Source organism: Hippocampus zosterae, chromosome 12 (genome assembly GCF_025434085.1).
Source record: "Hippocampus zosterae strain Florida chromosome 12, ASM2543408v3, whole genome shotgun sequence".
In the NCBI taxonomy this organism is placed as follows: Eukaryota; Metazoa; Chordata; class Actinopteri; order Syngnathiformes; family Syngnathidae; genus Hippocampus; species Hippocampus zosterae.
The window spans coordinates 20,827,115-20,845,461 of record NC_067462.1 but is presented as its reverse complement, the minus strand read 5'-3'; the positions used below and the strand labels follow the sequence as shown (position 1 = coordinate 20,845,461).

The 18,347-nt window shown below is 44.3% G+C and overlaps 2 protein-coding genes across 3 annotated transcripts in view; both read right to left on the bottom strand.

Moving 5' to 3' along the window:
* LOC127612091 (uncharacterized) overlaps positions 1-18,347 on the bottom strand; it is a 202,379-nt gene that overhangs the window by 8,996 nt on the left and 175,036 nt on the right. The gene's annotated exons all lie outside the window — the stretch shown is intronic.
* Positions 1-18,347, bottom strand: part of LOC127612043 (inactive dipeptidyl peptidase 10-like) — a 197,659-nt gene that overhangs the window by 33,718 nt on the left and 145,594 nt on the right. For both annotated transcript variants that reach the window (XM_052083005.1, XM_052083006.1), the window contains exons 6-8: positions 5,408-5,460; positions 3,606-3,687; positions 3,278-3,398 (exon numbers count right to left, since the gene is read on the bottom strand). In XM_052083005.1, the coding sequence (XP_051938965.1) occupies positions 3,278-3,398; positions 3,606-3,687; positions 5,408-5,460 (256 nt within the window). The remainder of the gene's footprint in view (positions 1-3,277; positions 3,399-3,605; positions 3,688-5,407; positions 5,461-18,347) is intronic.

The window sequence follows — 18,347 nt, the reverse complement described above, 5'->3', positions numbered from 1 at the left end:
GCAGCCAATGTCTCAGAGGGGCAAGAAGACTCTTTTCATCAAAACAAAAAGAATCCATAATGCTGAAAGTCCAGGTGACCATTTTTTTCCAGAAAAAAAAAAAAAAAACATCCGGAGGCTATATCAAGACAGAAGACAGCATATGTTGATAAAGTTAGCAAGCAGATCAGTCAAGGGAAAGAGGAGCAGATCATAAAAGTGTCCACCTCTATCAAGAGCCAAAGCAGAAAAAAAAAACTGAAGTCAACAATAGTCTGACTGAGGTCTGCCAGGTCCAGGGCGCAAATCTAATATAAATGATGTTTTTTTCCAAGAATAAGTCTAGGCCCTCTGGCAGGGTGTCAAACTCATTTCACATTGTGGGCCGCATATGGCCTTGGAAGATATCAAGTGGGCCGGACAATTAAAATGATACCATACTCTGCTATAAATCACCAAAATATCATGTCTTACCTTTGTTTTGGTATAGCGAAGCACAAGAACATGAGGAAAATGTTGAAATTTAATCAACATATGTTTTACCTAATATTTCATGAAACACCTTAGATTTCCTTAGACAAATGTGCAATTTACTTTTATCATTCACAGATATGCATTGCAACGGATCCCACTGATTGTACAAAGGCACAACACTTGAACAAGTAATTGGAATTGAAAAATATAGTCATGCATTTTGCATAAAAAATCTAAATGTAACCCCTGCCTACACTTTACAAACTAAAGAGAAAACGGTGTGCATGAATTGCATCTTATTAAAAATATTCATTCCGTGTTTTTAATGCTTTTTTTTTTTAAATTATCCCGTGGGCCTGAGCGAACCTCCTCTGGGGATGGTTCCGGCCCGCGGTCTATGTTTGCCCTATGGCGTTCAGGAAGCATTTTTGATCACTATGATTACAACTGACAAGAAATTGGTTAAAGTAATGACAAACAAAAAAAGAACAATCCACCTCAGAACAAACCAGTATCTGCAGTGATCTCTGCAAGGGTAACTGTATTCAATATTAGGTCACTAGTTAACAAATCACTGTTGATTAATGATATCATTATGACATAACATCTAGAGTAGACTTTTAATTACTAAAGCCTCTATGTCAGCATGTCCAAAGTCCGGCCCGCGGGCCAAATCCGGCCCGCGGTCGAATTTCATCCGGCCCTCGGCCCCTGTCATAAAATCAGTGCCGTCTGGCCCGCAGGTTGGGCGCAATGGAACACGTGTTGCATTGACTGAGGTCTCGTAGACTGGTGAGTGATGTTTCATAGAGTACTGCTTCCCTCTAGTGGCTAAATGAGTAATAGCATTCACTAAATGAGTAAAAATCTGAACCATACATTCAGGGAACAAATTTATTAATATCACAGATATGTTTTATGATCGTTAACAAAAGTATTTGGGTGTCATGAATGGGAAAAAAAACCCAACAGCGATTTGTGTGTGGGACAAAAAAAAGGTTATCTTATTGTTGTATTATATATTTTTTGGCACTGAGTCTGAATCTGCTCTGGTTTATTTTTTGTATCACATGAACTATATTATGATAATAATAATTTTAATAATAATAATATAACCACAATATAATATGTCATATAGGCATGGCTCAGTGGTAGGGGTTGTTTCCTAACCCAGAGTTTGGTGGTACGATCGGCCATTGCGACCATGTCTAAGTATCCTTCAGCGAGATACTAAACCCCCAGTTGCTCCTGATGCTGTGTCATCACGAGGTGAATGAGGTAACAGTGTAAAGTGCTTTATACATATACATTACATACTTTTTTTATTGCAGAAGCATGCTCTAATACTAAAAGATTGTAGGAATAATTCACCAGACACAGATTTGATCTAACTACTCCCATGGCCATCTCAGTTCCCACGTCAACCCCATTGAAAATCTGTGGAGTGAGCAATCAAAGGGAGAGCAGAGGATAGGATGGATGATTTAGAGAGAGTGTGCAAAAGAATGGTCAAAGATACCTCTTTTGCTATTCTTGGAGGTGCACTATGATGATAATACCCTTCGAATTAAAATTAAAATGCTGGAAAACAGAGTATAAATGGAGATAAACTAAACCCCAAATTCACTTTGATCTGGACAGACAATGGGCCTCGTTCACTCATAATGCATAAAAATTTGCTTACTCTGCGCACAAATGAAGCAGATACTCAAAATCACGACTACCCCCGCTATCCGACCCGGGTAAGCGGAAGAAAATGGATTGATGGGAGGATGGATGCAACACCCAAAACCACCAAGGAATAGCTAAATTAGTGTCAGAATTTGTTTCAGCTGATCAGTCAACAAACAGAAATAGTTCAGCACCTGAAACCATCGCTGGCTCAGTACCTGCCTTTTTTAAAATGATTGCGAAATCTGCTGTGCTGCAGCAGATAGTAACTTACTCACTTCAATCAGGTGAGTTTCCCAACCCCTGAAAGTAGCTGCCATTCAGCCAGTTCCAAAACAGAGAATACTGGATTCTTCCATGTTAGCAAATTATAGACCCATCTGAAACCTTTGCTAAATTACATACGGGTGAAGACTGCCTCGGGAAACTAGATTTGACCACTCGTGAAATATTGTGGCAGAATCCTGCACATTATTCAAGTGGTGAGTGGCGTGGCAACTGCTGTCCTTTAAGAAAATGCATCCTTCCATTTTTTTATTCGCTTCTCCACACAAGGGTCGCGTGGTGTACTGGAGCCTATCCCAGCTATCTTTGAGGAGTCGGAGGAGTACAACCTGAACTGGTTGCCAGTCAATCGCAGGACAATAGTCACCTTCTATAATAAGAAAACAACATAGCACCATTTCAATGCATGGCACCACTGAAGCCTTCCCAAATGTTGCACCTGAAAAGTCTAAAATGCGAGTGGTTAGCACGCCGGCCTCACAGTGCAGAGGTGCAGGGTTCAATTCCGGCTCCGGCCTCCCTGTGTGGCATTTGCATGTTCTCCCCGTGCCTGCGTGGTTTTTCTCCGAGTGCTCTGGTTAGCTTCCACATTCCAAAAACATGCGTGGCAGGTCAATGGAACACTCTAAATTGTCCCTAGGTGTGATTGTGAGCGCGAATGGTTGTTCCTCTATCCGTACCCTGCGATTGGTTGGCAACCAGTGTAGAGTGTACCCCGCTTACTGCTCGAAGACAGCTGCGATAGGCTCCAGCATGCCCACGACCCTCGTGAGGACAAGCGAATCAGAAAATGGATGGATGGATGGAAGGATGGATGGATGGATGGATTAAACATGGACATATTAAAATGATGCGAAATGTGTTTTACCTTCATAAAGCCAGTCAGCAATCCCATTAAATATGACGCCTTCCTTTCCTGAGGATGTCAGCCTTAGAGAGTTACTCTTCACATCCGACTGATAGTAAATGTTATTTTCAAATATGTAAATCTAGAAGGAAAAAGAACAAACAAAGACCATTTGACACATGAACACAGGTAAGAGGCACAGGCGACTTGGATCACAAGCTTAAAATTCTAACATTGATCAACAACATATACTTTTGAGATCATCGATCCTGGAAACATCAATGTGTAAAGCAATTGCTGAAGTGGAATACAATAGAAAAGCTATGAAGGCTAGTTTGTGTTTTCGAACCAGTTGTTGGCCTTGCACTCCCCAGGCAGCGTACTGGAGGACTGAGTTCACCACTTCTGGAGGGTCCAGCTCCCAAACCTCTCTGGAATTAAAAAATATATAGATATCAGTGACTTAGAATGGTATAGCATTGTCAAGCATAGATCTGTTTTAGAATAGTAAAGGAGGAGCAATAATTAATAAAAGAATTTAATTTAAAAGTATTTCAAATAAGTTAAACTCTCATGTATTTCATATTAAAATTACACTTCTAGTCACCGGAAGCCTTTTCTGACCAATTTCGATAATTTTAGCCATCAGTCTGTGGAGGTTGTATCTAAATAAAAAGAGCTGTTTATTCACAGTAACATGTAATGAATTTCCCTGTTTTCATTAAACAATTTCCATGCCTGGACATGCATTTTATGGATATGTTTCAGGAATGTAAAAAAAAAAAAAAGTATGAATACACATACTCTATGACATGATGATTTAAATCATGTACATGTACAACATACAGCGACAAATTGGGTAGCACCCATGTAACTGTGTCTGCAGGTAGTGGGCAAGTTCACGCTGCAGTTAAACCGTGGCCCATGAAAGTAAGGAAATGATGTTATTAAATGGGTTCCAGAAACATCACAGTAAAAAAAAAAAAGCTTGTCCTTGATTGCAGGTACAAACTATTTTAATTATTGCATTTGCATTTGCATACATGTACCATCGTTTTTCAAATTGATTTTATTTTGTGCGTTGCATGTACTTGTTAATTGTATGCGACTTCAAACTTGCATAACATATTAGTTTAGGGAAAAAAATGAATCATATGTATGATTTGTTATCCTGCGATCAACTCAAGTATGGTAATAATTATACAGCATTACTTTTAAGATTTGTGTATTGTTGTGATGTAACTGTTTTTTGTTTGTTTTGCACAGCTCTTGAGCATTTATTTTACCAAATCGTATCGTAATAAATAAATAAATAGATGGATAAAGGCTACAGTACCAATAAAATATCGGGGTGGGGGAATTGCATAGGAAGGTTGCAAATGCTTTCTCAAGCAAAACAACATAAATTATACTCTTTGTTTCTCGATAGGAATCAAAACCTGTTTCTAACAAACTATTTGTGTGTGTGTGTGTGTGTGTGTGTGTGTGTGTGTGTGTGTGCGCGCGCAGCATACATAAATGCATGCATGTGCACATTTTATCCAATATAAAGTGGATGGTGATTGATGATGAGGTTTTTCCAAATTTTTGTTTTGCAAACACGCTGAGTTAGTTAGCCTTGGCCACCGTATGGCCACCCCAAGGATAAAAGTCTCCGCCACTGTGCCGAAGATTTTTTATGGACGAAAGCAACATTAATTTCAGTATCCTTTTTATTTGATAACAAGAGGCCATTACAAATTTTATTATCATTATCCTCACGTGACTAATATTTTCGTGGTGTCTCGTCTCATTTTCCTCACATGCGAATGGTTCACCGCTGAAGTATTTTGTCACATTTTTTTCCTTGAGGCCACTACCATCAATCCAAATATTTTCTAGTTTATCCTGTGTAGAGTCATCCCTGTCCCCCTAACCCCCAAAAATGCATTCCCACTCAAACTATTACTAGAGAGGAAGTACATTTTAATTAACCTTAATGTAACAAAAAAATAGAACTGTGGGAGAAAAGCAGACAATGCAGATATAAAAATCATTCAGTAAATTTTTGGGGCGAAAAAAATTCTTTGCAGTTAACAATCAATGTTAAACAAATTTGCAAACACGATTGCTCACATGACTGCAACAAATAATGAAGATGGCCACAATTACCTTGTGTGGATATTGTAGATGCTGTAGGAAGCCATGTAGGAATGTCTGTAAACCTGGAGCAAAAAGAAAATACAGACTTACTTGTCAAATAAATGAATGCAAAAAGCAGCAGTGACACAAATAATGACATCATGATAAAAAATGGAAAGGAAAAAGGCATCAAAGAGACCGCTTGCTGCTCACAGCGATAGAATCAGTAGACAATGCAATTTGCACGGGTGACAGCTGTGATACGATTGCATCTTGCGCTAGCCATTGCTGTGTGCTTTGCCTTTGACAAAGCTGTGCCTGACATGATAATATACCTCCATCGTTGCTGAGGGAGACAGTGCACAATCTGTTTTGGCCGTTCATATGTCATCATAAAAATGACAATACAACACAGAAACCATGATATAAATGTACGATTGGAGATGACGCTATCGCTATAGCATTTAATAATCTTTAATCATCCATCCATCCATCATCTACCGCTTATCCGGGGCCGGGTCGCGGGGGGAACAGCTTTACCAGGGAAGCCCAGACTTCCCTCTCCCTAGCTATTTCTTCCCCAGGGTTCTGTCCTCGGTCCGCTCCTCTTCATTGTCTACCTCCTTCCACTCGGAAACATTTTCCGCAAATTTGGCTTACACTTTCACTGCTTTGCGGATGACACCCAGTTCTATCTCTCAAGCAAACCCGACGCTTCTCTCCCACCCTCGTCCCTCTCTCACTGTCTCTCAGAAATCAAATCTTGGTTCACCCACAATTTCCTCAAGCTAAACAGCAATAAAACTGAACTCCTACTCGTCGGTACCAAATCCACTCTAAACAAAGCCGACAGTTTCTCCCTCACAATTGATAATGCCACTATATCTCCATCCCCCCAGGTGAAGAGTCTGGGGGTCATCCTTGACAGTTCACTATCCTTTCACTCCCACATCAAACACATTACCCGGTCCGCTCATTTCCACCTTCGCAATATAAACCGCCTCCGTCCCTCACTCACTCCGCACACCACCGCTATCCTTGTTCACAGTCTCATCACTTCCCGTATTGACTACTGCAACTCACTCCTCTTCGCTGTCCATCAAAAATTCCTCCATAAACTTCAACTTGTTCAGAATTCAGCAGCCCGGATCATCACGAGAACCTCCTCCTTCCATCATATCACCCCCATCCTCCGACAGCTCCACTGGCTTCCTGTCAAACTTAGAATCAACTTCAAAATACTTCTCTATACATTCAAAGCCATCCATAACCTTGCGCCCCCCTATCTGTCAGATCTTCTTCAAATCTCCATTCCCTCTCGCTCACTCAGGTCCTCATCCTCCCTCCACCTTCTTCTACCCTCTGCCCGTCTCAGTACAATGGGGTGCAGAGCCTTCAGTCGCTCTGCCCCCAAACTCTGGAACTCACTTCCTCCCAACATTCGTAATATTGACTCTCTTTCCTTATTCAAAACCCAGCTCAAAACCCACCTATTCAGACTTGCCTACCTGCCTTAAATCTTTCTTTCTTTATTTATTATTTTATCTGTGTTTTACTATTGGTCTTGGCTGTACAGTGTCCTTGAGTGTTGTGAAAGGCGCTTACAAATGTATTATTATTATTATTATTATTATTATTATTATTATTCCAGCTCTCCCCGGGGGATCCCGAGTCATTCCCAGGCAAGCTGGGTGACATAGTCTCTCCAGCGCGTCCTGGGTCTTCCTCTGCGTCTCCTTCCAGTGGGACATGACTGGAACACCTCACTGGGGAGGCGCTCAGGAGGCATCCGAATCAGATGCCCAAGCCACCTCATCTGGCTCCTCTCGACGTGGAGAAGAAGCGGCTCGACTCTGAGCCCCTTCCGGATGAACGAGCTTCTCACCTTATCTCTAAGGGAGAGCCCGGACACCCTGCGGAGAAAACTTATTTCGGCCGCTTGTAACCGTGAGCTCGTTCTTTCGGTCACGACCTATAGCTCGTGACCATAGATGAGGGTTGGAACGTAGATCGACCGGTAAATTGAGAGCTTCGCCCTTTGGATCAGCTCCTTCTTCACCACGACAGACCGATACAACGTCCGCATCACAGCAGACGCTGCACCGATCCGCCTGTCGATCTCCCGCTCCCTCCTGCCCCCACTTGTGAACAAGACCCCAAGATACTTGAACTCCTCCACTTGGGGCAAGGTCTCCTCCCCGACCCGGAGGGGGCACTCCACCCTTTTCCGACTGAGGACCATGGTTTCAGATTTGGAGGATATTTGGAGATTTGGATCTGATCTTCATCCCAATCGCTTCACACTCGGCTGCGAAACCCTCCAGTGCGAGTTGGAGAGCCCTGTTTGAAGGAGCCAACAGCACCACATAATCTGCAAAAAGCAGGGATGCAATACTGAGTCCCCCAAAACAGACCCCCCTAACGCTTCGGCTGCGCCTAAAATTCTGTTCATAAAGGTTATGAACAGAATCGGTGACAAAGGGCGGCCTTGGCTGAGTCCTACCCCCACTGGAAACGATTCCGACTTACTGCCGGCAATGCGAACCAAACTGTGACATCGGTGGTATAGTGACCGAACAGCCCGTATCAGGGGGTTCGGTACCCCATACCCTCGAAGCACCCCCCACAGAAATCCCCGAGGGACACGGTCAAACGCCTTCTCCAAGTCCACAAAACACATGTAGACTGGTTGGGCGAATTCCCACATACCCTCGTGGACCCTGCTAAGGGTGTAGAGCTGGTCCACTGTTCCACGGCCGGGACGAAAACCACACTGCTCAATCTGAGGCTCGATTTCCTGACGGACCCTCCTCTCCAGCACCCCTGAATAGACCTTACCAGGGAAGCTGAGGAGTGTGATCCCTCTGTAGTTGGAACACACCCTCCGGTCCCCCTTTTTAAAAAGAGGGACTACCACCCCGGTCTGCCAATCCAGAGGCACTCTCCCTGTTGACCATGCGATGTTGCAGAGGCGTGTCAACCAGGACAGCCCCACAACATCCAGAGCCCTGAGGAACTCCGGGCGGATCTCATCCACCCCTGGGGCCTTGCCACCGAGGAGCTTTTTAACCACATCGGTGACTTCAGCCACAGAGATAGGAGAGCCCACCTCAGAGTCCCCAGGCTCTGCTTCCTCAAAGGAAGACGTGTTGGTGGAGTTGAGGAGGTCTTCGAAGTACTCTGCCCACCGGTTCACAACGTCCCGAGTCGAAGTCAGCAGCGCCCCATCCACACTGTACACAGTGGTGTACTGCTTCCCCTCATGAGACGTCGGATGATGGATACAACTACAAAGTAGATCATCGAACTGCGGCCTATGGTGTCCTGGTGCCAAGTGCACATATGGACACCCTTATGTTTGAACAAGGTGTTCGTTATGGACAATCCGTGGCGATCACAGAAGTCCAATAACAAAACACAACTCGAGTTCTGATCGGGGGGGCCGTTCCTCCCAATCACGCCCCTCCAGGTTTCATTGTCATTGCCCACGTGAGCATTGAAGTCCCCCAGCAGAACAAGGGAGTCCCCAGCAGGAGTACTCTCCAGCACACCCTACAAGGACTCCAAAAAGGGTGGGTATGCTGAGCTGCTGTTTGGTGCATATGCACAAACAACCAAATTTGACCCACCTCAGGGAGGTGGGTCAAATATTTGCTCCGCAGCAAATGCTCGTTTGCGAAGCAGCACCGGTGTAAATTTGCACGTGTGAACGCAACTGGGTTAAATTAGCTCCAGAGCAAATGCTTGTGAAGAGTACGTATGGCGAGAATGCGTTGCTTTCGTGCTCTGTCGGACTTCCGTAATGTGTTGATTCATAACGACACAAGACTTGGCTAGTAACATCTTTCCTTTTGTAGGAGACTGGACTGTCTCGGAGTTGTTTCTCCTTTGTGGTTTGTTCACAACCCCCCGCCTTCCATAGAATTTATTTTGTGATTTCCTCTCTTGATTTTCTGTTTGGCGCATTAGTGTTTGCTTTTCTGAGTGTCATTGAAGTCATCGTTCATTTACGTTTTCTTGGGCGGTCACTCTCGAGCAGAAGGCACGGAAACCGACAAGGAGAAGGACGTGCCGATCCAGTAGTCGCTTGAGTTGTGTATATACAGTACGTTTTAAAAAGAACCAACACGACAGCTCGTTTGTTTTCTGTCGTTTTGCTCCGCTGCAGAAACTGCCATGTGAACGCAAGTGGGGCAGCCCCGACACTGAGCTGCCCCGCTCAGCGGCTTTGTACGTGTGAACGCCCCACACAATTTGCTGCGGTGCAAAATATCCCGCAACAAAATATCTCGGTGCAGCACCGGAGCAAATGTGTGCCGTGTGAACAGCCCTTCTGACACATGATAGGGTCTCACTATTACCTTTTCTAGTCGAGCGCTCCCTGGCGGGCGTTGGAAAAATCTTTGCAGGCCGCATCATTAAATAAGCCGCAGGGTTGAAAATGTGTGACAAAAGTGGCGGCTTATAGTCCGAAATTCACAGTAATTGTACAGTAGCCATCACATTTTTTTCTTCTTTCTGGTGGGGTGGTTTAATTTTGTTTTTTTTGTTTTTTAAGTTACTTGTAGGAAGGAATAGTTGTGTTATTGTCTACTTTGGGGTCCATGAATCGGGCTGCCTTTTGATATTTTGCTATTTATAATATTTTGATGTTCACTGCTAAAACAACAATATTCCTAAACCATTGTAAAACAGCTTCTGCATTGACGACAGTATGTGTATGCTGGATGCTAGCGATGGGGTTTTAGGTTGTGGTGGGTGTATGGCTGCCCAGTATTTGGTGCTACGCCACTGACTGATGGCTCGCTATGTTGATGCTACATACATATATGTAGTTATTGGTAATGACACCAATTTATTTATGTGGAAATTCATTTGTTCATCATCTGAAGAACCAAGAGGTATAATAATGTCAGTTCCTTTTTGGGTTCAAATTAGAAAATCATCTGACATCATGATTTGACTGTATTTGTTCGAAAACAACAACATTTAAAGTACTTGTTACTCATGATACTCTTGCAGTGGCGGGCATTTCAACCTTCAGCCTTCAGTGACGTCACAACAATAGACGTATAATAGACAATAATGTGACAACAATAGAGTATAGGCTCGTCAAGCAGCACTTTTTTCAAGTATGCATTCACAATTAAGAGCAGGAAACTACATTTATAGATATTGTCAAAAATAAAAAAGATGATTTAAAAATACGAAATAAAATTCCATCCAAATTACGCTGTGTGATCTTAAACAAGTCTGTCCAATAAATTGCACAATGTCGCAGTTTCATGTAAGATACCAACAAAACAAGAACAAAACAGTTAACAGATCATTTGCATTTTGAGAATAGGCTATACAATAGCAAATAACTGTCGATGTTGAGCAGCGAACGAGCGAATGAGCAGTTGAACGAACTTTAGTGCGCGAAGGTGACTACAATGCGCCATTATAAATTGCAGGTGAGTAGATTTATTTGATACATTTTTGTATCTTTGTCATTTTATTTCGTTACCATTAATTTAATACTAACGAAATAAAATGACAAGATGAAATGTAAAATAAAATTCATTTACCACCTAAAACCACCTAAAGGACATCACTGGACCCCTGCTGGACCCTCTCCAGTTTGCCTACCGGGCAAAAGGGTCTGTGGAAGACGCAGTCAACATAGGTCTGCACTACATCCTTGAGCACCTCGACAGCACAGGGACCTACGCAAGGATTCTGTTTGTGGATTTCACCTCTGCGTTCAACACCATCATCCCGGAACTCCTCACCCCCAAACTACTCCACCTCGGTGTGTCCCCTACGATCTGCCAGTGGATCCTCAGCTTCCTGACGGGACGGACACAACAGGTGAGACTGGGAGCAACAACATCATCAATACGCACTACCAGCACTGGTGCCCCACAGGGATGTGTCCTCTCTCCACTGCTCTTCTCTCTCTACACAAACAATTGCACCTCAACAGATCCAGCTGCCAAACTCATAAAGTTCGCAGACGACACCACGGTCATCGGTCTCATCAAAGACGGCGACGAGTCTGCGTACCGCCAACAAGTGGAGCAGCTGGAGCTCTGGTGCAGCCGACACAACCTCCGGCTGAACACGCTCAAGACTGTAGAAATGATCGTGGACTTCAGGAAACATTCTTCTCCACAGTTGCCCCTCACACTATCCAACTGCCCTGTGTCAACCGTCGAGACCTTCAAGTTCCTGGGAATCACAGTCTCCCAGGACATGAAGTGGGAAGTCAACATCTCCATCCTGAAAAGGGCCCGGCAGCGGATGTACTTCCTGAGGCTGATGAGGAAGCATGGCCTGCCACAGGAAGTGCTACGACAGTTCTACACGGCAGTCATCGAATCAATCCTGTGTTCTTCCATCACGGTTTGGTTTGGGGTCGCCACAAAAAAGGACAAAATCCGACTTCAACGGACAGTTACGATGGCGGAAAAAATCGTTGGCACCGCCCTACCCACTCTTGAGGACTTGCACACTGCAAGAATCAAGACAAGGGCACGGAAAATCCTCCTGGATCCCCCGCAACGTGCCCACCACCTTTTCCAGTTACTCCCCTCAGGCAGACGCTACAGATCCATGCGCACCAAATCCAGTAGACACTTAAACAGCTTCTTCCCTCTAGCCATTAACTCATTAAACAGTCACTGACGTAGTCACTCTTCTTGTACTACAAAATGGTACTACAAAACTACTGGTTACTCCAAAATGGTTCAATGATTTTGTTGTTTACGATGACACTAATGCAGCGTGTTATACCGGAGACAAATTCCTTGTGTGTTCTACATACTTGGCCAATAAAGATGATTCTGATTCTGATTCTGGTCTGTTTAATCTGAAGGCCCCGAGCAAGTTTAATTTAACTGGCAACACAAGCTAGCTGAAATATGATTGGTTAATGTCCCCAGTGTGGGACAAATAAAGGATATCTTAACTTATCTTAATCTTAAAAATGATACCATAACAAATAAGTTATTTTTCGAGTGGCTTTCAATGTTATTTGAAATAACATTTAATATTTGAAATAGCAATCTCGACTAAGTGGAAATAATATGACGTAAAGAATACAGAGAATAATTTTGGTTCCATGTTTATGATGATAAAATAACATGAATTATATTTATGTTATTCTGTGAATGTTTAGGCCAGCAAAGAAGGCCTTGTACTCTTGACATAACATGATTGCATCATTTTTTCAGTCCTGTTTTGGACAGTATTGCCTCCAAAAACTCAAACTACGTACACTACATTGACTCTCCGACCCTCTGTGTTGTACTTACTGGGTTCCCCTTTTTTTTCCACCAGCAGTATGTTGAATAGTCAAGAATTAAAATTTATTTTATTCAGTATCATTTATCTCTGCTGTGATTGGCTGGCAACCAGTTCAGTGTGGACCACACTTCCTGTTGAAGACGGCTAGAATAGGCTCCAGCACGTCTGCGGCCATTGTGAGGATCAGCGGCTTGGATAATGGATGAATGGATGTTGACATCTCCAGAATAATTTCTTTTTGTTTTTTTCTTTTTTTTCTGCCACTCCTAAATGCAGATGAATGGCATGCATTGAGACTGACTGGATAGAACGAGTAAGGCCTATATATTTGCAAGGAACATAAACATGGACACAGACAACACACAGAGCAGGAGGAACAGATGCCGTCACCACATGTCGCCTCATGCAGGGATCTTTTTGAAATTTTCTCAGAAACATGTTTCGTGATTGTGCTAGCAACACATTTCAAATGTGCTCAACAACAGTTAACTCTTCAATGCCTTTCTCCAGTGATAATGTCTATGATTGGAGATAATGTTGGGCAATTTGATCGAGGCCATAATGTATTCCGATAACGATACAGTATACCACAATATACTTCTAATTATTCTACTAAAACAAGAAATGTACAACACACTATTAGCGCTTACTTTTTTCTCACGTTACTTTTCAGTGACATTAAACATACCTGTATTAAATGAGAAAGTCATCCAGTAATGCTGCTATATAACGTGCTGTATAAATAAAGATGAGTTGTATTGTATAAAATTATCAAGTTAACAGAAGCAAAACAGTCTACATATTTTGGTTAGCACGGAGTTTGATTCCTGTTATCTGTTTGTGAGAACGGATACTTGTAAGATGTGTAACTTAATCACCACCACAGAGACTGTGATTATTGATTTAGGAGCAAAACTGAGACGTGTTTAGCAAGCAGTAGTAGGCAGCCGAAGCTCGTTGCTCGATTTGCTATATTTCGGCGAGTCGGCGAAGGAGAGCACCAGCTAGCGAGCTACCGAGCGACGGCGAACGGCGAGAGAGAGCACGAACCAACTCGCTCAACGGTGAAAGCCAAACGACCTACTGCTCGCCAAACGATCTGCTGCAAGCTACACCTGTTGCTAGCCAAACCACCGGCTGCTAGCCAGACCACCCGCTGCTAGCTAAACCACCTGCTGCTAGCCAAAACACCAGTCGACCTACACCATACTCTACACATGCCTCCTATTGCCTCTCCGTCCGGCTGCAGCAGCTGCATCCGCCTTGCTGAGAAGATTGCTGAACTGGAGCAGATAATCTCCACACTTTACCATATCCGAGATGCTGAGCTGCAGATGGACACAATCATCTTCGGTCCTGGACAACCAGAGTCTCCATCTTTCACCGACACAGCTGCTGCCGCTAAACCTGCTTCTCCCTCAGTTGACAAGGCCACCACTCCCGATCCCGCTCCTGAGAGCTCCCTGCTACTCGCCGATACAGATGACACCTGGGCATGACTGGGTGCCAAGCCCAAGCCCAGGTCCATGTCCAGCTCCACCCCCCATGAGCCTGTGTCAGAAAATCCTGTCCACCCCTTCTCCTCCATTGCTCACCGCCGTTCTATCCCTCAGTTCACTCCAGCCCGCAGCGCACTGTCCCTGGTCTCGTCGCGCACACTTCCCCCTCCACTTCACCGCCACTGACTGAACCTGTGCCAGGATCCACTCTCCCTTCACCCACCCCTGCCTGTCCACTTCGCCCCCATTTTCCTCCGACCACCCTGATTGTTGGTGACTCCATAACCCGAAACCTCTGATTCTTCAACGCAACACTGCTTCCCCGGAGCCACTGTTCCCATCATCCTCGCAAAACTCCCCAGCCTGCTTCATCCACTTCCACCATCTGTCCATAGAATTATTGTACATGTTGGCTGCGTTGATGCATACCGCCGGCAGTCAGAAATCACCAAAGGTCACTTCAACAAACTTCTTCAGTTCGTTAACTCGACCGGCGGACGGTTTTCACCCCAACAAACTAGGCAGCAGGATACTGGCAGAAAATGTCCAGCATGCTGTCCATCACTCCACAAGCTGACTAATCACAAATCACACACCTGCACCTTCCCCTCCCTGCACTTTACCAACACACGGCAATTCAGCTTGCCATAGTCCCCCCTACAGGCCCCAGTTGTCACTGTCTCATCCTGATCCTGCTGCCATTTACCCCATTCGTCCATCATCACAGCCAGACACCCTCACTACTATAATAACAAGAGAAAATATTTTAAAATATCAAATACCAATCTACGCCCACTCCCCCAATCCTCACTGTCACCCACACATCACAAAATCCTCAAACTGGCTCTATTTAACACCCGCTCACTCAACAACAAAGCACTCGTCTTACACAAATTAATAACTGACAATAACCTGGATTTCCTCTTTATCACCGAAACCTGGCACAAACACCTGGACTACTACTACCGCCTCACCAGCCGAGGTGGTGGGGTGGCATCAGTCCATAAAATAGAGCCTAAAATCAGCACTATATCCACCTCACCCACTGAGTCCTTTGAACACGTCAAATCCAAATTCCCTGGTCCCTCCCCCATGGTCATTGCTGTCATTTACTGTCCCCCAAAATTCAACCAATCATTTTTATCAGACTTCTCCGATTTTGTCACACAGCTCTCACCTATCTCACCTTTCACTCTGCTCCTTGGCAACTTTAACTTCCACATCGACAACACCAACTGCATACATGCCTCTGAATTTCTTGACCTTTTAGACTGCCTTAACTTCCCTCAACATGTCAAATTTCCCACCCACACCCTGGACTTGGTCTATTCCACCGGTCTCGCCATTGAAAAACTCTCTAGCACCAACCTCAACATTTCCGATCACCTGGCTATCACTCTGGACCTCCACCTCCCTACCCCCATTCCCAAGGAAAAGTGCACCATATCATTCAGAAACCACAAATCCGTTTCCCCAACTGACTTTTCTACCTCCGTCCTCAACCACTTGTCCATACTACCTCCTCCACTATCCCATGACCCCACTGTTCTCACCAACGACTACAACAGCACTCTCTCCTCCTGTCTCAATCAACTCGCCCCATCAAAACCAAACCTGTCTCCTTCACTCGCTCAGCCCTCTGGTACACCCTAGAACTCCACAAACTTAAAGCCCGAAAACGCCAGCTAGAAAGACTATAAAAAATCCGGTTTAACTGTTCCTCTCCTCGCCTAGGCCGATCACCTTCCGTTATACAAGACCGCACTCAACTCCAGCCGTTCCACCTACTACTACAACCTTATCCACACGACTCCAACAACCAAAAGGCTTTCTTCTCCACCGTCAATAAACTCCTCAAACCCAGCAACAATATTTCAACCTCTTTCACCGTTGACAAATGCAATTCATTCCTATCCTACTTTTAATCCAAAATCAACATCCTCTACAGTTCACTCACCACCTCACCCCGCCCCCCCCCCCCCTCCCTTCCTACCAGCATCCATCACTCCAACTACTTCACCTGTCTCTGAATCCACTCCTGTCTCCATAGCCAAACTCACCAATATCATCTCAACAATGAATTCCTCCACCTGCACACTGGATTCCATCCCATCTTCCTTTGTCAAGCAATGCTTTCCCGCCATCTCCCACCTCGCCATGGACATTGTCAACTCCTCCCTCAACTTTGCCAATGTTTCCTCCTCACTCAAACTGGCTGCCGTAGCCCCATCATCAAAAAACCCGGAATCAACCCTGATATCATGAGCAACTTTCGACCCATCTCCAACCTCACCTTTCTGTCCAAAGTCATAGAACGTGCCGTCACATCTCAAATTAAAACCTACCTAAATAACAACCAACTTTTTGAACAATTTCAAGCTGGATTCCGCACACAACACGGCACTGAAACAGTCCTCTTTAAAATCACCTCCTCCTCGCCTCTGTCTCCGGCCTACTCTCCATCCTCATCCTTCTTGACCTTACAGCTGCCTTTGACACCATCAACCATTCTATTCTACTCTCTCGCCTACAATCTCTAAACATCACCGACAAAGTCCTCAACTGGCTTCACTCATATCTCACAGAAAGGAAACAATTCATACACATAAACAAATGCTCTTCCTACACTGCCCCACTGTCCCAAGGTGTACACGAGGGTTCTGTACTTGGTCCTCTTCTCTTCATTCTCTACCTTCTACCCCTCGGCCCAATCATTTGTCATCGGTCTCCAGTTCCACTGCTACGCTGATGATGTCCAATTGTACATATCCACCAAATCATTTACCCCAACGACCCACTCCACCCTGTCTAACTGTCTTTCAGATATCAAATCATGGATGCAAACAAATGTTCTCACTCTTAACTGTACTAAATCTCAACTGTTTATAATCGGTCCTCGGTCCCTCACCCAAACAACCTCCAACTTTAACCTCACTATTGACAACTTCACCCTGTCCCCCTCCTCTCACTGTCGCAACCTCTGTGTCCTTTTTGATAGTAACCTCTCTTTCGACCAACACATCACCCAAATCACCCAAATCACCAAAAGTGTAAATTGTAAATTGTAAATTTCTTCCACCTCAAAAACATTTCGTCTCCGCCCTTTACTTTCTTTCAACGCTGCTCAAACCCTCATCCACGCCTTCATCACCTCCCGCCTTGACTACTGCAGTATCATTCTCTACGGTACAACCTCCAAACTCCTCAATAATCTGCAGAACATCCAGAATGCCACCGCCCGCCTACTCACCCACACCCGCACTCGTGATCACGTCGCCCCCGTCCTTAAAAACCTCCACTGGCTCCCCGTTCCCCAGCGTATTCAATTTAAACTGCTCCTACTCACCTATAAAGCCCTTCACAATCTGGCCCCCTCCTATCTTTCCAACCTACTTTACCAATACACTCCTTCCTGCAATCTCTGCTCCTCAAACACAAACCTCCTCGCCATCCCCGTGACCAAGCTCAAAACCTCGGGGGACCGAGCCTTCTCTGTCGCCGCCACCACCCTATGGAACGCTCTACCACAACACATCCGCAACTGTACTGACATCCAATCCTTCAAATCATCCCTTAAAACTCATCTGTTCCGCAATGCTTTTAATACCTTTTAATCTGTTTTACCCATTTTGCTTTTTGTTCATCTAAATGTGCTTTTGTAAATTATGTATGCTTGTTTTAAGTGCACATTTTTATCCTGTGTTTTAAGCTCTTGTAAAGTGTCCTTGAGTGTGATGAAAAGCTCTTTCAAATAAAATTTATAATAATAATAATAATAATAATATCTGGCTGTTACGGCACCTCGCCTCAACCTGACGAATATTTTTTTGCAGGTGAAATAAGCAGCCCAATCGAAGCTTCTTGGGATGTCTACGCCATTCAGTTATTGTTCGTATTATTATTATTTTTTCCCGTTGTGACTCAAGTAGCCGCACACTATCGTCTGTGTGTGTATGTGTGCTCAAGCTTCAGAGACACGTAAATCCAAATCATCACTACAATTGCAGCACACATCTGACAGTCATCAGACACTTCCTTTGAGTGTATGAATTGTTCTTGGTCAAGATGTGCCCTGACTGGAAACCTCAGCATTTTCCTTTTTTACTATCACACAAGTATACTCTCAAATTGACCACCAAGTGGCATGTGGCGGTTAACTCATCAGTGGTTAGCCAGTTTGT